This window comes from Chenopodium album, chromosome 20 (assembly GCF_948465745.1).
Source record: "Chenopodium album chromosome 20, dcCheAlbu1.1, whole genome shotgun sequence".
In the NCBI taxonomy this organism is placed as follows: Eukaryota; Viridiplantae; Streptophyta; class Magnoliopsida; order Caryophyllales; family Amaranthaceae; genus Chenopodium; species Chenopodium album.
Genome location: NC_137853.1, coordinates 7450121 through 7473459, shown reverse-complemented (window position 1 = coordinate 7473459; position 23339 = coordinate 7450121). Strand labels below are relative to the sequence as shown.

The 23339-nt window shown below is 34.6% G+C and overlaps 2 protein-coding genes and 1 pseudogene across 3 annotated transcripts; 2 read left to right on the top strand and 1 right to left on the bottom strand.

The window, feature by feature from the left end:
• The first annotated feature begins 3351 nt into the window (after nucleotides 1-3351).
• On the top strand, nucleotides 3352-9956 carry LOC145597726 (putative copper-transporting ATPase HMA5; annotated as a pseudogene). The gene is made up of 6 exons (XR_014103393.1): nucleotides 3352-3703; nucleotides 6516-7910; nucleotides 8005-8259; nucleotides 8379-8509; nucleotides 8768-9247; nucleotides 9411-9956. The product of XR_014103393.1 is annotated as a putative copper-transporting ATPase HMA5 (transcript).
• Nucleotides 9957-11542: 1586 nt separating this feature from the next.
• LOC145597340 (putative copper-transporting ATPase HMA5) lies at nucleotides 11543-15172 on the top strand. The gene is made up of 6 exons (XM_081653494.1): nucleotides 11543-11669; nucleotides 11867-13257; nucleotides 13331-13585; nucleotides 13714-13836; nucleotides 14003-14482; nucleotides 14705-15172. Exons 1-6 carry the CDS (start codon nucleotides 11543-11545, stop codon nucleotides 15119-15121), a joined length of 2793 nt encoding a protein of 930 aa, XP_081509620.1. The 3' UTR covers nucleotides 15122-15172.
• Nucleotides 15114-22914, bottom strand: LOC145597341 (glutathione S-transferase T1-like). Its single transcript, XM_081653495.1, has 7 exons — nucleotides 22756-22914; nucleotides 22559-22632; nucleotides 20549-20609; nucleotides 19545-19598; nucleotides 18763-18842; nucleotides 16871-17076; nucleotides 15114-15528 (listed from the first exon to the last, which is right to left on the bottom strand). Exons 1-7 carry the CDS (start codon nucleotides 22818-22820, stop codon nucleotides 15349-15351), a joined length of 720 nt encoding a protein of 239 aa, XP_081509621.1. The 5' UTR covers nucleotides 22821-22914; the 3' UTR covers nucleotides 15114-15348.
• Between the last annotated feature and the right edge of the window lie 425 nt (nucleotides 22915-23339).

The following is a 23339-nucleotide window of genomic DNA, read 5'->3' as shown; positions in this document are numbered from 1 at the left end:
TCTTTAAATTCTTTATGCTTCATTTTTATTTTACAATTGTCGATGTAAAACTAATTATATATATATGAAGTATTTAAATAATAAATAAATATTATGAATATATCTCAAGGCGTTAAATTAGCATTTAAAATATTTTCTAAAGTAATATAAAGTTGAAAAATGCATGTCAAAATTACGCATCGATCGGTATAATTAACGTTTATTTTAATTTAATATTTCTAACGTTCTTGGGACATTCGTTATCTTTTTCCTAATAAGTATACAATTTCTCGTTGAGTAATAAAATTAAGTCAAGCACACATCTTGAATGCTAGTGGCAAAGTAGTTTGTATGAAGATATTTGTAATAGGTGTAGACTGTAGAGGTAGTATTCTCTTGGGGTGGAGGCATCAGGCATGAAGCATGCATTAATCATTATCAACTCTATTTCTCAATCCTAATTTTATAATCAAAACTTGACTTTTGACCTTTGACCTAATTTTATTACTAAAATACTTCTTTAGTTTTTTGTAGTATGTTGACATTGCATGTTTATTTTATTACATTTGTCAATAATGCGCAAAATGAACAACTAATATCTTTAATTATCAATAAATAAAAATTATAAAAATTGCTATGATGAAAATATATCTTGATAAGTTTATAAACAAATCCCACCTAACTATATTTATCAACAATATAAACTACAAAAGATAGTTAAATTAGAGATCGAGAATATAATGTCATCAATAGTCAAATTAAACCGAGCGATTTCCCTCAATAATGTTAAAACAAAAACAATTTCCCACTATACACCTATTTGAAAACAAATTCCCAAAATACCGTCCACGTAGGATCGGTATTTTGGTTTGGCTTAAAACCGCTAATGTTGTTAACGGTTTTATGTTAAAACCGCTAGCAACATTAGCGGTTTTGTTTTAATTTTTTAGAAAAAGCAAAGAGACCCGTTATTAATGAAATTAGGTCTCTTTGAACTTAACAGTAATAGTGGGCGCTCTCTTTCCTGTTGTTGGCTAAAACATGGTATCCGCAAAGAGACCTCCTTTTTTATTGACAGGTCTCTTTGCCTCCTTACTTATTTTTATTTTTAAAAAGGTTAAGGAAGAAAAGAGACCTGTTTATTGAAATAGGCGGTCTCTTTTCTGAAACCGCTAATAACAGTAGCGATTTTAAAGCTATAACCGCTATTGTCATTAGCGGTTTTAAGGTGAAAAAAAAAAAATTACACCCAATACCGATCCTACATGGACGGTATCTAGGGAATTAGTTTCCAAAACGACGCACAAAAGGAATTTATTTTTATTCTAGCATTATTGTGGGAAATTGCTCAATTAAACCATGTCAACTACTTTTAACGAATTAATGAAAGAAGTATATAAAACTAAATGTCCCTAATTAGTAATTTTAGTTGGAGTGATCTCAATTTACATTTTTATTACATCAACTTGATACGGAGTACAATTTATCAAAAATGACTTATTAATTACAGTAAGAGTTTAATGATTAATATATATTAGTAAAAAAAAAATTAAAAAAAAAAATTCCAATAAGACCAAACAATATTTTAATGATAATGAGAATAAAACTCAAACAAGATCGAAATAGACTAGAAAAATTCAGACTAAGGTCCCGTTCTCTTCACCTTATTTTTGCTGAACTGAAATTATTTTATTGAAACAAAATTATATTTGCTGAACTTCAATTATTTTTATTGAGCTGAAATTATTTTTAATGAACTGAAATCAATTTTTACTAGATCTTCTATTATAATTCTTCATAAAGAAAATTTAATTTTATTGAACTGAAATTATTTTTACTGAACTGAAATTATTTTTACTGAACTGAACTTAATTTTACTGAACTGAATTTATTTTTACTGAAATGAAATTATTTTTACTTAATATTATCTTTTTTTAATGTGAAGAGAACATGGCCTAAATCAAAGCATGCTGACTTTCAATAATTGTCGAAAGTCTTACAAAACATGTGAAGATCAAACAAAGTTGACAACCGAATATCTTGCTTTTTTTCAAATAATACCCAAGAGAAACATTTTAAAATGGCCTGGAAAACCAGGAAAAATAATTCTTTGTGTCTTCTGCATCACTTAACTTTACCCAATAACCTCCCACTTTTGCTTCATTCAAAATGTATTTATTAATTACTATGTACATTTATTCATATAAATTGGACCGCCACCCATCCCATTATCATTTTATTTATTTGTTACAATTATCAAATTTGTTTCGAATAAGTAAGAAAGTGGCTTATTATGATCATTCTATATCATTCTCTTTTAATCTGTCACAATTAGTCAAAAGATAAGTTTTCTTTAATCATCAATTTAGGTAAAGGTATGTTTCGCTGTAAGCATATTAGATCCACCAATTTAAGTTTTTTTAGAAGTGACAAACTTTACACTAATAACAGCTAAAGTGAATTAAAGTGATGATATGAGTCATCTCAAAGATTTGACACACTAATTTAACGAATCACTAAAGTTTTCTATAATTTTAATGCAAGTATAATGTTGTACACTTCTTTGAATGTGTTACCACTCTTACCAATAGTGATCAACAAATAAACTTTGTAATATGATGTTGTTTATTAGTCGTATGATACTATGATATGATGATAAATGTCGCTCTAGCTATGAGGTTGAATTTAAGTTACGTGCTACTCATGAAACGATAAGGAGTCGCTATATACATTATTGTGGAAGACGTCATGACTTATATCATGAGAAATGAGTTCATGAGGGAGACAGGGATCCGTTTATTCGTTCCCTTTCAATTAAAACATAGAATTCTTGGATATTCTGCTAGCTCGTAACTGCATTATTCAAAAATTAGAAAACTTTCATGGCTAAATATTACTCGTATGATAATTACATATATACTAGCTTAGTAGCATACTACATACGTTGCCAAGTTTTATCAACCTTGTCATAAAATAAAGAATCATCCCACTACGACAAGCATTAAGTAAACTTGCATGGTGCACACACTACCCATATATAACCTAGTTACATTAATTATATGGTGGAATGATTTAGCATTATTATCCATTTCTTTCTCCTAGAATAAAGATGTAAAGTACCTCATCCAAACTATATAAAAGGAACAATGTGTCAACTTTTAATACATCGAAATCAAATACCTAATTCAGCAATACTTATGTTTACTTCCAATTTACTCTAAACTAATCAATAAACACCCACCAATCCAGCCTAGCTAGAATTTTCAAAAGTTAAACCACTTTTTACATTTTACTTTATATATACATAAGAATCATTTGCTTACAATCTACATTATTTTTCATGTATTCTTCCAGCAAAGCAACAGCAAATTAAAAACCCAAGAGCAATAACATTGCAAAAAGGTCAATGCCTATGGCGGACGTGAAATTCTCAACGTTAATGTGCATATGCAATAACAGTAGGAGTGATCTTTTGACCCCGAGAGCAAGGTACCCTTCAATGCCTAAGTATCCCAAAGGAGTTTCAACGTCGATGAGAAGAGATACGGAGGAAGGGTGTAAGAGTAATGAATGGAAAGCTTTGTTTAGAGTTATGGGAATGACATGTTCAGCTTGTGCTGCTTCAGTTGAGAAGGCTATTAAACGACTTCCGGGGATAAAAGAGGCTATTGTTGATGTTTTGAATAATAAAGCTCAAGTCATTTTTTATCCTTCCTTTGTTAATGTAAGTTTGTTCTTACATATTTTTCGGATTTTGCTAGCTACTCCCTGTTTCATAATAAACTTTTTTTTTATTTCCTTTTTTATGGTCGATTAATTTTATTTTCTTATTACAAATTTGTATACTAAAACATTATAATATATAACCTTGTTAAGAGAGTTTACCATTTATTGTTTGGATATATTAAGGTTTGGTAAAAAAAATGACTTGAACATTGTGCAAAAACAAAGGTTATGTTTCCTGTGAAAAGGAGGAAGATATATGAGAGTATTAACTATTAAACAATGTTTTTTTTGGAATATAATCTTAGTTTTTATTTTTATTTTATATTTTTTTTTGACTTGAAATGTGGTTGTTTATTTAATCCCATTTGCTTGCTTGTTTTGAATAAATTATGAAAATTAGCTTTGCTCGAATGATCTATAAAGGGGTAGATAGAGCATTTTACAATTCTCTATTTGTTTTTGAATTGCTTCGTAAGTGGGAACAAAGTAAAATGAAGAGAAAACAAGTTTTAAATACTACCTCCGGTCCACATTAGTTGCAACTTTTGTCATTTTTGACTGGTCCACATTAGTTGCAACTTTCCCATTTATTTCCTTTTGTAATAACTTTTTAGTGGTAAAATTACAATTTTACCCTTACTTTTTTTTAAAACACCCTAATTACAAAACTGATTTTATTTAATTAGCTTAAACCCTAACATTAATTAAGTTACCTATTTTCACCAAAATTAACCCCTTAGCCACCAAACCAATTTCAGCCACCTTCATCCTCCTTCATCTTCCTCCTCATCACCATTATTCATCAAATTTCTACATCTTCTTCTTCATCCCCATTTTTTTTCTCTCTCCTCCTTCAATCATTCCTACTATTTCTCTAGATCTGTGAGTTCGTGGGTGTGTGGGTTTGGTGTTGGTGGTTTCGGTGTTGGTTGTTGGGGTTGGTGGTTTCGGGGGTCGGTGGTTTCGTTGGGTTTTCGGGGTCGGTGGTTTGGTGGTCGTGGCTGGGTTGGTGGTCATGGCTGGGTTGGTGGTGGACAGGTGGTGGGTTTCATTTTAAAACTGGATTGAAATTTTTTTTTTTTAATTTTTTTTATTTCTTGATTAATACTTAATTGTATACCCTTATCTTTCAATAAATATGCTTAGGAAATTTTGCCTCAGCAACTACCCCCAAAGTTGCAACAAATGTGGACCGGAGGTAGTAAAAGGGTGGTCAACCCTTTATTTGATTAACAACTTTTTTTTTAATTTTTAATGTATTGTTAATAATAAGCGGCTATAATTGAATTTGTAATACATCATGCTCAGCTCATAGCTTAAAGGAAGTGATAGTAGCTACTAGCTAGTTTTGTTTAACCATATCGAATAAGTAAGTGTTAAAATAATGTTACTTGTATGAAGTGTTTAGCTTTCCTTTTTAATTTCTATATTTAATATGTGTATTATTCGATACCATACTATTAAAGAAAAAAAGGTACTACATATGAGTGTGTTCACTTCCTAGTCATATATAAAGAGGAAATTTAAAAATAAACTTATAATAATGTTTAGTGTAAATTACAATTTCCTTTCATTGCAAGTATGTAACAAAAAAGATAAAGACTTCGATAACTACGTACCGAGTGACAACTACATGTCTACATTGAATCAAAAGAAGATGGTTAGTTGGATGTACTCCATCTATCCAATAAATTACCAAATTAGGGCATCAATCTATGTTTCCACTTCATTCCAAGAATCATACACAATCTAAAATTCTAACTACCACATATACCATTCCCACTAACCAAAACTATAAATCCACCAGTGGACCCATCTTGGCCTCTTGGGCACCATCACTAGACCCATCGGGACCCAGCCCTAGCCACTAGTCCACTACTAGCATTACTTTTGATCTTTTGGGAGTGCTCAGAAGGTGCAAATCGTATGCCATCCTAAGTAATGCCCCTTGTAATTTTGTACTCCCAATTTATTTATTTTTATTCTTCTCATTTGGAATATTAATACAATTTATAAAAATAATATGAAGTATAATTTTTGAAAATATTCTCACTATATAACACATTCATATTGAGTGTTATTTAATTCGTCTAGAAATGTGCAAAATTGATTTTCGAACTAATAAAAATTTTGAATCTTCTGGAAAAACAGAAAATATGCACATTATGTTCAAAATTCATGCACATTGAATTTATGTCTTTTTTTTTTTTTTTTTTTTTTTGCACATTTAGTTCGAAAAATATGCATATTCAGTACAAAAATTATGCACATAAAATCCTTCTCATTTTAAGGATCTTCTCATTTGACCCTAAATATATATATAGATGCAACTAAAGCTATTTGTTGTCAAAGTTGCATTGACAAACATGTACTATTATAATAATTTAAATAGGAAGCGCATTTTTCTTAGACAAAAATGGAAGAATATTTAGAAATAGAGGGAATAATACATAATTGTAAAAAATCCTCAAAAACAAAACCCCTACCCAAAAAAAAAAAAAGAGAAAAAAAGGTCCATATAGTTCAATACTTCGTATATGACATTAATCTGCTTGATTTTAAAATTTGTGTATGATTATTAAAGAAAAGGCTAAAATGTCTAAATAGTCTACTTTGGAAGTTGGATGCATAATTTCATATTGAGAGAACACAGAACCTGTAATGCCAATTATAATCATGTTTGCAATATTCATTTATGTAGTTATAGTAAATTGGTAGATATGATTCATAAGAACATAAGAAGTTTTTAGCAATGAATTTTCAGATTCTTTCATCTATGCTAACCTGTATAAAGTGCCAATGTTGTATAGGAGGAACAAATCCTTGAAGCCATTGAAAATGCTGGCTTCGAGGCTGAACTGATTGCTGATGATAATATTAACAATGGAAGCAATCAAGTATGCCGGTTAAGGATTAGAGGAATGACATGCACTTCTTGTTCAAATGCCATAGAAACTAGTCTCCTAGGAGTTCATGGTGTTAAAAAGGCACAAGTTGCATTAGCTACTGAAGAAGCAGAAATTCACTATGATCCGAAGCTTGTTAGTTACAATGAGTTACTAGAAGCTGTAGAAGATAGCGGGTTTGAGGCTGTACTTATCACTACAGGAGAAGATAGATGCATGGTGCATCTAAAGGTCGATGGGATAAAAACAGAACATTCTTGGAGAATGATTGAGAATTCACTTCAAGCACTCCCTGGTGTTCAAACTATAGACATTGATCCAAAACTTCAGAAAATTTCTGTTTCTTACAAGTCTGATAATACAGGACCAAGAGACTTTATTGAAGTGATCGAGTCAGCTAGCTCAGGGCGTCTCAAGGCAATGATATATCCTGAAGAACATGGAAAGGATTCACATAAACAGGAAGAAATCAAGCAGTATTACAGATCATTGCTCTGGAGTTTAATCTTAATGATCCCGGTGTTTCTGACATCTATGGTATTCATGTATATTCCGGGTGTTGGAGAAGTATTTGACAGCAAAGTTTTGAAGATGCTAACTGTTGGTGAGGTAATAAGGTGGGTATTAGCAACCCCTATACAGTTCATTATAGGCCGGAGATTTTATATTGGTTCTTACAATGCATTGAGGCATGGTTCTGCTAATATGGATGTTTTGATTGCGTTGGGAACAAATGCAGCATACTTCTACTCAGTCTACACTGTGGTTAGAGCAGCTACATCAGAAAAGTTTGAGGGAACAGATTTTTTTGAGACAAGTTCTATGCTAATTACCTTTGTACTTCTAGGGAAGTACTTAGAGATACTGGCGAAGGGAAAGACATCTGCAGCAATTGCCAAGCTAATGGACTTGGCCCCTGAGAGGGCAACATTGTTAACCCTTGATGCAGATGGAAAGATCCTGAAAGAAAAAGAAATTGACAGCAGATTGATACAAAAGAATGATGTGCTTAAAGTCATTCCTGGGGAAAAGGTAGCTTGTGACGGTTTTGTAGTTTGGGGCCAAAGCTATGTTAATGAAAGCATGATAACAGGAGAATCGCGGCCAGTACCTAAGAGGGAGGGTGATCTGGTGATAGGGGGGACACTGAATCAAAATGGGGCACTACATATTAAGGCAACACGCGTTGGATCAGAAAGTGCACTTTCTCAAATTGTACGACTGGTTGAATCAGCACAGATGAACAAAGCACCTGTGCAGAAGCTCGCTGATCATATATCTAGATATTTTGTGCCATTGGTTAGTAAATAACTAAGCATGTAAATTCTTTAAAAGCTCAAACTATATTAAGATACTCCAACATTGTTAATTACTTACTGCTTTGATCCCACAGGTTATCCTTTTTGCAACTTCAACTTGGCTTGCATGGTTTTTAGCTGGAAAATTTCAAAGCTACCCCGAATCATGGATACCACCCTCAATGGACAGTTTTGAGCTTGCGCTACAATTTGGCATATCTGTCATGGTCATAGCCTGCCCGTGTGCTCTGGGTTTAGCGACACCAACTGCAGTTATGGTTGGTACTGGGATTGGTGCTTCTCAAGGTGTACTGATCAAAGGAGGCCAAGCTCTTGAAACTGCTCACAAGGTATGTTGTACTTTTCGTTTCTTGGATTCAATAAGCTTAAAATGGATGGAACTATAGTATAAGGAGGCACCCTGCTGGCAGATATTAATACACTCCAATATTCTAATAAACTTTTGTAGGTTAATTGTATTGTGTTTGATAAGACTGGGACTCTTACAGAGGGCAAGCCAGTAGTTGTCAGCACTCGACTTCTGAGAGACTGAGACAAATGGTGCTGCAGGACTTCTATAAACTGGTTGCTGCTGTAGAGGTAGTTCATTTTTCTGCAAACTTGCTGATTCTCAAAATTTCAAAGATACCTATTTTTCTGTTGACAAACCCCCAACGTTCTGCTCTATACTTCTGATAGTCCTTTGATGTTAGACTTATTTCAGAACAGATGCAGAGTGTTTTAGTCATTGTTTCTAGAATTGGCCAAGTTATAAAGATGAATGTTCTAGCTCAATACTTCTAATACTCAAATCACGCTTCCTTTTTCTTGAGATAATAATTAGGGAATGATTTCCAGGTCAATAGTGAGCACCCATTAGCAAAAGCCATCGTCGAGTATGCCAAGAAGTTTAGTGAAGACAAAGAACACCAAACTTGGGCAGAAGCAAGGGAATTCATGGCCATTAGTGGTCATGGTGTCAAGGCCACAGTCAATGACAAGGAGATTCTTATCGGAAATAAGAGCTTAATGTTAAACCAAGGAATCACCATCCCAGCAGAGGCAGAGAAATTGCTTTCAGAAGCCGAAGGTAAGGCAGAAACAGGCATACTGGTATCCATCAGTCATGAAGTTGCAGGAGTAATAGCAATTTCTGATCCTCTGAAGCCGAGTGCACCTGAAGTCATATCTATTCTTAAGTCCATGAACGTTGAGAGCATTATGGTAACAGGTGATAACAAGGGGACAGCCAACTCCATTGCCGGACAAGTTGGAATTAAGACCGTGATTGCTGAAGCTAAACCTGAGCAGAAAGCAGAGAAAATAAAGGAATTACAGGTCAGATTTTAATTACTCTTCTTTCCCCTATTCAAGAGAAACTAACAAGCATAATTCAGAAGTATAACCTTCAGTAATTAATCCTTGATATTTGTGATACAATACTTCTTAAATTGAACTTATGTAGCTCCTCACCTCACTGATGAAGTGATAATAACCACAGGCAGAAGGTTATGTAGTGGCAATGGTAGGAGACGGTATTAATGATTCACCAGCATTAGTAGCTGCTGATGTCGGAATGGCAATTGGTGCTGGAACAGACATAGCCATAGAAGCAGCAGATATTGTTCTGATGAGGAGCAACTTAGAGGATGTCATAACTGCCATCGACCTCTCAAGGAAAACTTTCTCTAGGATTAGATGGAATTATATATGGGCTTTGGGTTACAATATACTCGGTATCCCAATTGCTGCAGGAGCTTTGTTCCCCTCATTAAGATTCCGTTTTCCACCATGGATTGCAGGAGCGGCTATGGCTGCTTCATCGGTCAGTGTTGTTTGTTGGTCACTCTTGCTGAAGAATTACAAAAAACCAAAGATATTGAACACACTTCAAGTTAAGGAAATAAGGGTTGAGTGAAAACGCCTACTTAGCTAGTACATGATAAGATGAGCAATCGTGTTAGCTACAATAGTTTTGTACATATGTATTGGTAAGCTATCAATAAGCTGAAGGTCTGCTTAAACTTAGCTAAATCATGAAATTGTAAATAGGTTCATAAAGTGGCAAGAAAGTGCTCCAATTATTTCCCTTCCATGTTGTATGCGTAAATGTTTGTTAAAAGGACCAACTCAACCAAAGTCTTATGCGGATGGTTGAGGCCCAAGAATATATTTTATACTTTATCAACGTTGGTTCATATCGAAATCAAACTCTGAACCTTATGGGCGGGAGGGGAGGCCGGAGCTGCAAACAATAAGCTCAATCTGCTGTAGGATCAGGTTACTTTCTTTATAGATCACATATATATTTCCTCTATGCTAGTGTACAAATTTCTCTTGGCATTTGTTAGTGAGTAATTCAAAATGTAAGAAACATAATCTATAGTTATATCTGTTAGCAACAAAGCTAAAAGCAATGATCCACACGCATATTCTGAATCATGTTCTTTATACTTTTCAAAGTTCACCCCTAAAAATAATTTAGGGGTATATAGATAAAACATAATAAATCGATACCTCTCACTATTCAAACTAGGAGAAAGGATAAGGGAATCACCACCTCGAAAGAGCTCATAGTAAATTTTAAAATTCAGGTGACCAAAAGCACTTTGACTTTTTTTACCAAAAGTACTTATCAGAGCTTATTAATTTTTCTGATCTTTGAGGATTTGGAACACCAGTTGTCTAGAAAAAACTTTGATGTGTTCATTAAAATAACTTTAAATTATTAAATGTGGTAGGGCGTTGATGATCAAATCAAATTTGATTATATTAACGGCTGTAATGTTTATTTTTATTTAAATTTACAAGAACAAAATAGAGAAAATGGGATTTTTTTTTTTTTTTTTTTTTTACAGTCAAACAAATGAATGTGACAAGATTATGTTCTTTTTATAACATTTTATATGTAAAGTTATTACGGATTACAAGATTACTAGACTAAACTCTATTGGCCAGGTCTTGGTAGCCATTAAAATATCCTCCAAAAAATCACCTTGCACTAGAAATCATAAAAAAATCACTTCACAAAAATAAACCGAAGAAACTGCTCCTTTGTTCCTATATAATTTTCTGATGAAACTTTAATTGGAATCCAACCTCTGTGATAGTGAGAGATAGCTCAAGTGGTTAGAGCTTCCTTTCAGGCGATCTTGGGTTTGATTCTCACTCTGCCCTTGCGGCTCTCTGGACGCCAAAAAAAAAAAAAAAAAAAAAAAGAATCCAACCTCCGTGATACTTGACAAGTCAGCAGTTGAACACATTCGCTAATTGTTTGACTTTTGATAACTATCACTCTTCACTGGCATAACTAGAATTTCAAAAGTTTGAACATTCTGGTCATACAGAAAAATCTTAGCATGCATTTTTATACTTTCACGGAGTACAAGTTTTTGTCAGCTGTAATTGAGAAACAACAATACAGAGAAAGCGAGATTTACTTTAGGAGGAAGAGAGTGAGAATCCATGGCAACACCAAAACTCTTCGCGTTACCATGCATACGCAGCAACAGCTGCAGGATTGATTTGTCGCCAGGAACTCAATCCCCTTCGACGCCAATATCTCTGACAGGGGTTTCTGTTACAGAAAATACAGGAGGGTGTGAATCGAAAGCTGTGTTTTCAGTGATGGGAATGACTTCTGCTAGTGCTGCTTCTGTCGAGAAAGTTATTAAGCAACTTCCCGGTATTGTAGAGGCTATCATTGATGTTCCAAATAGCAGGGCACAAGTCCTTTTCAATCCCTCTTTTGTTAGTGTGAGCATCATCTGTCTACCTATCTTTTACTTTTTTTTTTATTAGTTGGTTGAACACTTGAACTGCTTTAGTTCTCTAAATTGGTCTGATAACACCTACACCTAAATGTATCGTACACCCAAGACTATTTAAGTGAAACTATCATATTATTGTTATTGTTAGGAATGCTGACAGATCGAAATTGTCTGATTCTACAGGAAGAAAAAGTACGCGAATCCATTGCAGATTTAGGCTTCCAGACTGCATTGATTAATAATGAGGAGATTAGTAATGGAAGAAATCAAGTATGTATGGTACACATAAAGGGCATGACATGCATTACTTGTGTAGATGCCATTCAAGGTAGTCTTCTGGGAGTTAATGGTGTTAAAAAGGCTCAGATTGCATTAGCAACTGAAGAAGCCGAAATTCATTTTGATCCAGAGCTGGTTGGCTACAATGAGCTGCTTCAAGCTGTGGAAGATAGTGGGTTTGAAGCTGTACTTATCAGCACAGGAGAAGATAGAAGTGAGGTGCACCTAAAGGTTGAAGGTATCGAAACTGACCAATCTTGGAAATTGGTTGAAACCTCACTGGAAGCACTTCCCGGTGTTCAAATTATAGGTATGGATCTGAAACTTCAGAAAATCTCACTTTCCTACAAGTCTGGTATTACAGGACCTAGAAAATTTATTGAAGTGATCGAGTCAACTGGATCAGAGCAATTCAAGGTGATGATATATCCTGAAGAACAGCGAAGGGATTCTCACAAACAGGAACAGATGAAGCAGTATTATCGATCATTCCTGTGGAGTTTAATATTTATGATCCCGGTATTTTTGACATCTATGATCTTTGAGCATATTCCGGGTGTTAAGCATGTACTTGATGCCAAAGTTGTGAAGATGCTTACTGTTGGTGAGATGCTAAGGTGGGTGTTAGCAACTCCAGTCCAATTCATAATCGGTTGGAGATTTTATGCTGGGTCATATAAAGCATTAAGGCATGGTTCTCCTAATATGGATGTTTTGATTACCTTAGGGACTAATGCAGCCTACTTTTATTCGGTCTACACCGTGCTTAGAGCTGCTACCTCTAAGACGTTTAAGGGTAAAGATTTCTTTGAGACAAGTTCGATGCTCATTTCCTTTGTACTTCTAGGGAAGTATCTAGAGTCTTTGGCCAGAGGGAAGACATCTGCAGCAATTGCCAAGCTAATGGAGTTGGCCCCTGAAACAGCAACATTGTTAACTTTTGATGCAGATGGGAATATCCTAAACGAAAAAGAAATCGATACCAAGTTGACACACAAGAATGATGTGCTCAAAGTTCTTCCCGGGGCTAAAATACCTAGTGATGGTTTAGTAGTTTGGGGGCAGAGCTATACGAATGAAAGCATGATTACCGGAGAATCTCACCCAGTACAAAAGAGGAAGGGTGATAAAGTAATAGGAGGGACAGTGAATCAAATGGGGGTGTTACATGTTAGGGCAACACGCGTTGGATCAGAAAGCACACTTTCTCAGATTGTACGCCTTGTAGAGTCAGCACAGATGGCCAAAGCACCTGTGCAGAAGCTTGCAGATCGTATATCAAGATATTTTGTGCCTTTGGTTAGTCAGCAACATTTTAATGATTTTACTTTGTCACCGCCTTCAACTCTAATTTTGTACTTTATTCCCACAGGTCATCCTTCTTGCAATTTCAACTTGGCTGGCATGGTTTCTAGCCGGAAAATTCCACAGCTACCCAAAATCATGGATACCTTCATCCATGGACGGCTTCGAGCTTGCACTACAGTTTGGCATCTCAGTTATAGTTATTGCTTGCCCTTGTGCTCTGGGTTTGGCAACTCCAACTGCAGTTATGGTTGGCACAGGGGTTGGGGCTTCTCAAGGTGTCCTAATCAAAGGAGGCCAAGCTCTTGAAACCGCTCACAAGGTACGTTATAGTCTTATCATGGGATCTGATAACTTAAAAGTTGATAATGTATCAAATTTCTAGGATAAAAAGAATGATGGCCACCAAAGTACACATGCTTAAGATTTATTTGTAATCTGATGCTGTAGGTGAATTGTGTTGTGTTCGATAAGACTGGGACTCTTACAGAGGGTAAACCAGTAGTTGTGAGCACGCGACTTCTGAGACCAATGGTGTTACAAGACTTCTATGAATTGGTAGCTGCTGCTGAGGTAATATACACTTTTCATGGAGCAAACTAATTCCCAGACCACAATAGTTTTTACTGCTGTGTTAACAAATCTCATTCTATAAAGTTCATTGGAAATAGTTTTACTTCCTTACCTTTAATCACATTACTAATCCCAATAAACACTATTCTTTGGGTATAACTGGAAGATCAACAGCGAGCACCCATTAGCAAAGGCCATCGTTGAGAATGCTCAGAAGTTAAAAGCAGATGAAGGAAAACAAACATGGGAAGAAGCAAGGGACTTTGTTGCCATTAGTGGTCATGGCGTCAAGGCCATAGTTAAGAAGAAAGAGATTATTGTTGGAAATAAGGACTTGATGTTGAACCAGAAAATCAACATTCCGTCTGAGGCAGAGGAAATGCTCGCTGAAGCAGAAAGTATGGCCCAAACAGGCATACTGGTATCTATTAATGGTGAACTGGCAGGGGTAATAACAATTTCTGATGCTCTGAAACCATGTGCACCCGAAGTCATATCGATTCTTAAGTCTATGAAAGTCAAGAGCATTATGATGACAGGTGACAACAAGGGTACAGCCAACTCCATTGCTAAACAAGTAGGAATAGAAACTGTGATTGCTGAAGCCAAGCCTGAACAAAAGGCAGAAAAGGTGAAGGAATTACAGGTAATTTTAAGCCCCTCTTGTGCTAGAGGAGCTATTACTCAATTTTATTTGAATTCTTTACATTTTGACCTTTATCTCCATAAATGAAAAAATTTTAAGTTACAATTTTCCTTCTTAGCTCTTATTGGCCATGTTCATACCACCTTTGTCACACCATGTTCTACTCACCAAAAACTTATTATCATATGTATTTCAGCATCTCACTGATAACATATGTTGCAGGCTAAAGGTTACGTAGTGGCCATGGTTGGAGATGGTATTAATGATTCGCCTGCATTAGTGGCAGCCAATGTCGGAGTGGCTATCGGTGCAGGAACAGACGTAGCCATAGAAGCAGCAGACATTGTTCTCATGAGGAGCAACTTAGAGGATGTCATAACTGCCATCGACCTCTCAAGAAAAACTTTCTCTAGGATACATTTGAATTATATTTTTTCATTGGGTTACAACTTGATTGGAATCCCAATTGCTGCAGGGGTTTTGTTCCCTTTACTTAAATTCCGCTTACCACCATGGATTGCAGGAGCAGCAATGGCTGCTTCATCAGTTAGTGTTGTTTGTGGATCCCTATTGCTGAAGAACTACAAAAGACCAAAGATATTGGACACAGTTGGAGTTACAGATATATTGGTTGAGTGAAAATGCCTATTTATACACTCATATAAAAGTTGAGTTGATAAGAATCAAACACTGAACATTGTTGGGGCTTAAGAAAAGAGTTTCGACCAAATAAACTCTCATCTGATTCTCTTTAGCATTTTTATGTAATGATTACAGCATATACTAGAGTCGAGAATTCTCTTAGCTTCTAGTATTTTGTACACCAAGAGTCATAATGTAAGGAAGATGTTCTTGAATTATATTCCTCACATCTTTGATTGCAATGTTGCAATTTCTCTTTGCTTCTGAAATTTTATCTTGGCTTTGTAAAGAATCCCATGAACATCATCAAAATGGGGCTGAGTTGAAGCCTTTGTAGCTTCAATCCACTCTTGAACCTTCTTGTATGGACCAAGTATCCTAGCACGATCCTTTTCATCCAAAACCTAAAACCAAGAAAAACTGAATGTCACACTCTACCTAGCTAACTAGCTTACACTGGCTCCAGAAGAATCTAAGAATTACTTATAGCCATACCAGCTTTAAGAGCTTCGTTCATGCTAAATAGACCAAAATATACCCATAATAAGGCACAAATGAGAACTGAAAATTTTGGGTTACATATCAGACAGAATAGACACAATGTCTACGCTTATATAATAAGCAAATTATCATTTGCTGTTCTTTCTTATATAAATTATATTGAAAGCACAGCAATGCTCAATACGATCTTTATCAGTAATAGTAGCAAACTTTTCTTTGTTATAGATAGTAAGAATACTTGTCCAGATGTACCTGATATATATCATTTCTATCTTAATATTTTTTTCTGAAACAACTATCACCCATTTTTTTAGAGTAATGCAGCTAATGCTACCTTTAACTGAACATGTAACAAAATTTGACCTTCAAACCATCATTACTTAATCAAAGGCAAAATGGTGATGATCACTGCCCTCTAGACAAAGCTGAATGAATCAATAGAAAGTCAAATTACTTCATTTTCAATACAATATAAAGGAGGCATTAATGTAATAAAAATAAGTTGGTAAAAATATTAATGAGCAAAATTTTCTCATTAGAGTATCCCCTTTCTACTCAGCTTCCAATTTGAGGTGTTTTTCCCCTTCTCCCCTATTCTATTTTATGTTCTTGGCAAACACCTTTTACCATTTGATTAACTCTAGTTATCCTTTTACCACATAATACATACACAACACATTTGCAATCTCTTACTCTATCCAACTTTTCTTCCATCCACCCACCTATTTACTCCATCTATCTTACTTTATCAGCCATTTTTACACCCATTCACCTTTCTCAGTTGTAAAAGATTCTATGATAAGAGAAGAAAAAAAAATCGGAAGCTGTATATCTAATCCAGTTGTTGAGAAAAGTCACCTAATATTAACAAATAAAATGTCATTGAAGAATAAGTATCGAACATGACTAGTGCTCAATGTTCACATATAAAACTAGATCTTTCGCATTACTAGTAGTCCTTTCTTTTCAGCACTAAGAGCATCTGTCCCGGCCCATCAGTTCCTGACGGATTCACTACATCCAGCAACTTACTCATACCAATATAATTACAACATTAAAAAAAAGTATTTTTAACGTTCTATTGACTGCATCCTATAATGACCGGTGACCATAGCAAGGACATTTTACCAACTTAGCATAAAAGGTATTAGTTCAAAGATACCTTACTACATGTTGTCATGATTAGGCAAAATCGACATTAAAATGAAAACAGAAAAACATCTAAAAAGAGTTTAAACTACTCACCTCTAACTGCATGATTTCACAGACAAGGCTAAGGTCCGCTATAGATGGCTGGTAACTACCCAGCAGAAATTTTCCACTTCCTTTGAGCCAGACTGATTCAATTTTTGACAAAGACGAATCCAATGTTTTCTCTGCTTTGGCAGCAGCTTCAGAATTTAAGGGTCTGCCAAGTGCTGGGCCAAGTGTGGTATGTAAAACATATCTCACTGGACAGCAGAAAACAAGTCATTGTAAATAACTGTGGACCTAAATCCATAAGCACTGAAAACTTGACAAGACAGCCACGTAGCTTTACATCCCAAATGGTGAAATTCACACCCAAATAACAGATACAAGAACAAAACAAATAACAAGAGAGTTTACACAATACGTAAGCAAGAAGACAAAATAGGAAACCATCATGCAGTTTGACTTTGAACATTATTTCCAATATCATCGGCACATACACAAAGACTAAAAATCTAGATGGCATATCCTGTAGTCTTGCATAATGGCAACTGGAAATCTAATTACTGGAGGATCTCCAAACAACATTCAAAATGGGAAAAAAATGGGAAAAGAAATCCCTTAGGGTATCCAGAATAAAAGAATGTGTGTGCTGCTGAGCTAAATCGCCTAAATGCCAATCTAGTTTGTAATTGCATTCATACGATGAGATCAGACAGGCATTGTGTATTCCTCTCTAACAAAGTGGTCTGGAAAGCATGACACTAAAAGAGAACCAGACTCTCACTAGAGAAAAGGATTACAACATTTATGTCTACTAAGGATTTATCAACATATGGGGGAAGGATGCTTGCAGAGGGTGAGAGATAGAGACGTCTTATATGGCCCAGAAGGAGAAGTGCAGATCCCAAAATAATACCAGCCATTGCCCATCACCTGACATCTTGGGAGTCAATGCCAATGGGAAGATATATAGAAAAGGTACGCCTATCCAGAACTCAGAAGAAAGTACATTTTTAGGGCAGGGGCTCAATTTTTGATAAATTTTCCATTGATTGGTAGTGTAGAAAATTTCTAGTGTAGAAAATTTCTTTGAACTTATTTTCATTCCAAACCAAAATTCTTTCTTCCTCCATCACAACTCTTGTAGATACCATATGCATCACAGAATCACCACAGGAATTCACCCAAAAAGTTCCAAGAATCGTCAAAATAATTCTCTGATTGTTTGTTCATGCTTGTTAGTTGTTACTATAATTCCAGCTTATTATCCAGTTTACTAACTCATTAATTTTGCAAAAAGGACTACTAATTAAAGAAATTTACACCCCACGAAGGAGAGAGAGATTAAAGGGGGAAGAGAAGGAGAGAGAAAAAAGGTGGTAATAAATCTGAAAGGACATAGGGGCAAGCAAATGAAATCATTCTTCAAAGCAAGAGGCTGCAAGATATTGGGAAGAAGCCCAACTTTTCCTTTCCTAGACCGATCCAAACAATATAACAGAAAAATGGGGAAAATGATTTTGCAGTATAGCATTGTGCAGTGGACCATATAGAACCTAAGTAGAGAGAGCCAATGTCATCTAGTAACATAAAAATTATGTGACAAAAATCTCTATCCTTGCAACTTTAACAACTCCTATGTCAGCTTCACACCTAATTCAAAAAATCAAGCAATCTGGCAGGGGGAAAAGGGCATCATAAAATTGCTAAAGATTTATCTGGCAGCACACAAGGAGTCTGCTTTAAAATTTGGCATATCATACAAAGCCACAATATAGGCTAGGAAAGAAGGATATGCTACCAGTGATGTCATGAATCTGTTTCCAGTTTACAGCATATGTGATATTTCATTTTTGTAGATAATATAATTAAATCTAGTTTGTCAAATTTTATGTAGTATAGACACATCAAGAATGGAAAACAGGAGAAGAAAATCACAGTACTTGCTCCATAACGTAGATTTAAGTGATGCCAATCCAACACTGAATGGATCTTAACTCTCTTGTTAACATCAGCAGGGTACCTTCAAATAAAAAATATGATCAATGACGAATAGATGCATGAAGAGTAATAGGGTATAGATGGGTGCCAAACAGATAAGTGAAAGGGAATCCAGTATTATTCCAAATAATGAGGCAAATAGTGCAACATCTACAAAAAGAAGATGTTTTATTTATTTGTTGGCATAATAACTGAATTAAAATTAGTTTTTATAATAATTAATCAAATAGTGTGACTTCTACTAAAAGAAGAAGATTACTTGAAATGAACTTTATTATATAATTCATACTTCTTATCAAATCATTTTAGTTTATCCTATCCTTTTGGTTTCATTGAAGGTCTAATAAGTTGTTTAAATATTGACAGTTATCTTTTCCATATTAGACATGTTTAGACAATTTTTTATAGTTATTTTTTTATTGATGGTTAATATGGTTAGATTTTGATACACTTACAAAAAAAAAAAAAAATGTATACAATGAGATTTGGTTTTTTTTAAAAAAAATACAGTAATTAATAGGTATTAGACTCAATGTCAACTAAATTAAAATAAAAAGGAAAAAAAAAAAAGAAAGAAAGAAAGAAAGAAAGAAAGAAAGAAAACCTTTTTGTGGGAAAATCTTCATCAGAAGATGATATGTGTCATATTGATGTCTCTTATAGTATAAAGTACATAGATAAAAGAACTATTCAGAGGTTCATGAGGGTAAGGGAATGGACTTACCAATGATCTGCCACTCCAGGAAATGCACAAGCAAGGTAGATAAGGATTGCATGACTGGAAATTTTCATGCAAATAGTGAATTAATTTTAATACATAAGATATAAGCTGAACGAAGCTAAAAATTATGGCAGTGTACTGACTTCAGATTAAGCATAACGATTTAACAGCAAGCTCACATATCTATGGAAAAGCTCTATAATAACATTAATGATTGTAGATAGATCAAACAAGGACAATAATTTAACAGGTGCAAGCAGCCATTACTTTTTATTCTAACATCAAAGTTTACCCAATATTACCAGTTTATCACTCATCACAAAGCGCTTTCCTGCAAGATTCCAATATTCTACTTAGCAGTAACTTAATTATGTTATATGGATTTGGAGGATGCAAATATGCAACCAGAGAATATTTCAAAGGCAAGGTAGAACACCAAGTTGAGAAAGATGCTGCATCGACCATACATTATTTCAAACAACTCAGTGTCCCTACATCTTCAAATTGAAATTTCCATTTCAGCTTCAAGTGTTTGAGCATCACATCATGGTATTTTATGCATAATAACCATTCTAGCAAGAAAATACAATACGCAAGAAATGAGACACAGATGGTCGATGCAAATTATGAGGAGACATCCAAATGTCTCGATAACAGAGACGGGACAATAGCGTCTACCCTCACTATATGATTTGAGAAAGGGAAAAAGTTAAATTGATCTTTTCATGCTTGCTGCTCCAATCAAGAAATATAATATTCACTTTTTTTTTCGGATGCCCTGAGGCTTAAAGTCTGTGTTTCTTCTTCATAGGGGAATCTATGACAACAGCCTATCTAGTCATCAATTAAATGGGGGAGAATTCTCTTGTGAAAATGCTAGACTAGCCAACAGAATAGGAGGAGGAGGGGGGGGGGGGGGGGGGGAGGGGAGAAAAGAAAAAGAAAGGAAATGACATCCTACCATCATATGGAGACCATTCCAGTCTGAGACAAATTGTAAGTATTACCTTTCATACAGCTTAAATCTTCCATCAATTATTGCAGGAACTTGCTGCAGTGGGTTTATCTCTGAAATGTAATGATCATGAACAATATACATGTTATAAATTTCAGCAATAAAAAGGCAACCCAAAAAAAAGATCCAAGATTCATCAGAAGCAGGAAGAAAATTGTTATAAATAGACACAGTAAGAAGAGAAGGAAGGTGCAGAATTGGTAAAACACCAACATGGACTTTGCAGAGATTATGACAAGCTTAGATAAAATGAACAACAAGCAGACATCTCCAGTTAATGTAAAAGATATTCAAGATAAATACTCCACATATTATCAATTCAATCTCAGCTCCCAACCTAAAAAGAACTAACCACTTTTATAGTATTACTTTCTGCAGATACTAGCAGAGAAGTTGAGCTGAAAAAGAGCTTCTCTTTGTCACAAAAAAATGAACTTCTCTCACACAAACAAGTTTAATTGCAAATCAGCACTATAAAAGTTGATTGTTTTAAGTCTCCTCCCAAACACTTTTTCATACCCCTTACTATTCCACAATGGATATATATAATTACATATATTGCCTTTCTCATGTTTGAGACGTAATATAGTTCCTGACATTTGTAGCACTATCTCTCTCCACAATTGTTGACCTTTATATCATCATTTTCAAAACTTCCCACAAAAGACCCAACACCTTTCTCTATCTTCATTATAACATTTAAGCTTCAATCTCCAAAAACTAATTTTGCCAAATGCCCTACAGTATAAGGACTCTTTTGGTATCGTCAGACAATTAGTTAAGCCTTAAATTCTCCATGACAGGAAGCCCAATATTTTAGAGGTTTTTATTATCCATTTGAACGCCAATATGTCAGAAACAGGCAAATTTCAAACATAGGGGACTAGGGGTGACATATAAGGCCAAGAAAGCATTTAGTAACGTATTTACCAACATTATAAGCTTCTAAGGCAATCATCTTAGGGATTTGAACATGAAATTGACTTTCATTAGAAGTGCTTCCACTGTATGTAATGCAAGGAATAACAATGTTCACAAGAAAGAAGAGAAAAATCAACAAAGGTAAAGGGGTAACCACTACACACAAAAAAATGAGGAAACTCCTAAGAATGATTTGGATTTTCAGGCTGAAACTATTATGCTAAATTTTGGAAAGAGACACTACAAATTCTGCAATACAATAGATTAGAGGGAGATGATGCTCTTTAGATAAATTAGTAATTAATTCGGCATCTTTATCATGATCATAGCCTACCTTAGGGTTCTAAGTTTGCCAGTTATTGGGATTCTCAAGGTGTCCGCCTAACCCGGGTCATAGGGGTATCAGGAAAAACATAAGGGACCAGATAAAAGGGAGGTCATGATCTACTGTCCTACCCTCCTTTTCGAATCTTGAGGTCAATCAGCTTCTCTTTCTTATGAATACTGAAATTAAGCTTCTCTTTATATATTTCTACCCTATCATGATCTTAAAACAGTTCGTGTACACTTCAGATCAACTCACAGCCTTAGGCAAACAAATTACTCATACAAGCAGAGGAATTAAGCTATGTAATTAGGCTAATAACGCGCTTCTCTTTCTCACACCCATAAAACTACAAAAGAGCATGACTTAGGCCTTGAATAAAGAGCTACTAATATAAATTCTCCCCAACAATTATTCTTATTCCTTTCTACTCCTTAAAGGATCAAACCTTATGCATAACAAAATGCTTTTCTCATGATTGGCACAAATTTTAGCACACCCAAAACAATTAAAAAAAAAAAAGGTCTTGTTTCTAACAAAAATTGTAAACAATTTTAGAAATTTAATTACTTGGGAGTGGAATTATACAAAAGTTAATTTATCTTTCTAATTTGGGGGCATGGGAAAAGAATTTCACATCCAATTAATACAAAATATCAACTTTTTTATGAATTATTACAACTTCCTGAAAGAACCAGAACTAATAGAATTCAATAAATTCAACATCAATTAGTAAAAGAAGCAAAAAAGGGTTACCTGCGAATTCAGGAGATAAATGCTGGCGCTTGAAAAGATCAATTTTGACTTCCTCGAAATCGATTTTGTTAAGCCTGCAACAAATGCAAAGAAATTAAATCATAAGTAAAGTAGCAAATTGAAGAAAATAGCAGATTAAAAACAAAGTAAATAAAAAATATAAACGAAAATGGGAAATTTTGAGAGAATTCGAGTACTTGCAGAACAATATAACAGCTCGAGAAGGCTGGGACATTCGATCTGCAAATACTTTCAGTGTCATTTTTTTTTTTTTTTTTTGGTGCTCCGGAGTCTGGATGATTTGGTGGGATTGGTGGGGATTTATTGTACAAGTATGATTATTTCATTGGCATAAGTCAAAAATTCTTGATTAAGGCGGACTTTTATTAAATTATTGAAAGATGGATTAAAGTTATTCTAAAGTGTTTAAAGTTCATAAACTATTGCGTCAGTTCAGACTGATCAAATATTTCATAACATAAACTTTATTTTTTTTTTTTTTTGAAAGAAAAACTTTATTCTTATTATATATAAAAGTTGTCATTTTAATAACATAAACTTTATTCTTAAAAACATTAATAATGTACTTAAATTAATCATATTAGCAAGGATGTGGAGTTGGCTTGATGGTAGCACTCCCATCTCGTAACCTCGAGGTTACGAGATCGATCCTTGCCCCAGCGTATACATAATTTCAGTTCTAGAAAAAATAATTTCAATTAAGGGCATGTTCACATTTACTTAATTTCAGTTCAGTTCAGCTCTTAATTTCTGATGTGTT

Excerpts from the sequence above, each read along its gene's own strand:
- LOC145597340 (XM_081653494.1), top strand. The coding sequence starts at position 11,543 with ATGACTTCTGCTAGTGCTGCTTCTGTCGAGAAAGTTATTAAGCAACTT. Across the intron at positions 13,586-13,713 it reads CTCTTGAAACCGCTCACAAG|GTGAATTGTGTTGTGTTCGA; the intron begins GTACGTTATAGT and ends CTGATGCTGTAG. Across the intron at positions 13,837-14,002 it reads AATTGGTAGCTGCTGCTGAG|ATCAACAGCGAGCACCCATT; the intron begins GTAATATACACT and ends TATAACTGGAAG.
- LOC145597341 (XM_081653495.1), bottom strand. The coding sequence starts at position 22,820 with ATGACACTGAAAGTATTTGCAGATCGAATGTCCCAGCCTTCTCGAGCT. Across the intron at positions 22,633-22,755 it reads GCTGTTATATTGTTCTGCAA|GCTTAACAAAATCGATTTCG; the intron begins GTACTCGAATTC and ends CATTTGTTGCAG. Across the intron at positions 15,529-16,870 it reads GTGAAATCATGCAGTTAGAG|GTTTTGGATGAAAAGGATCG; the intron begins GTGAGTAGTTTA and ends TCTTGGTTTTAG.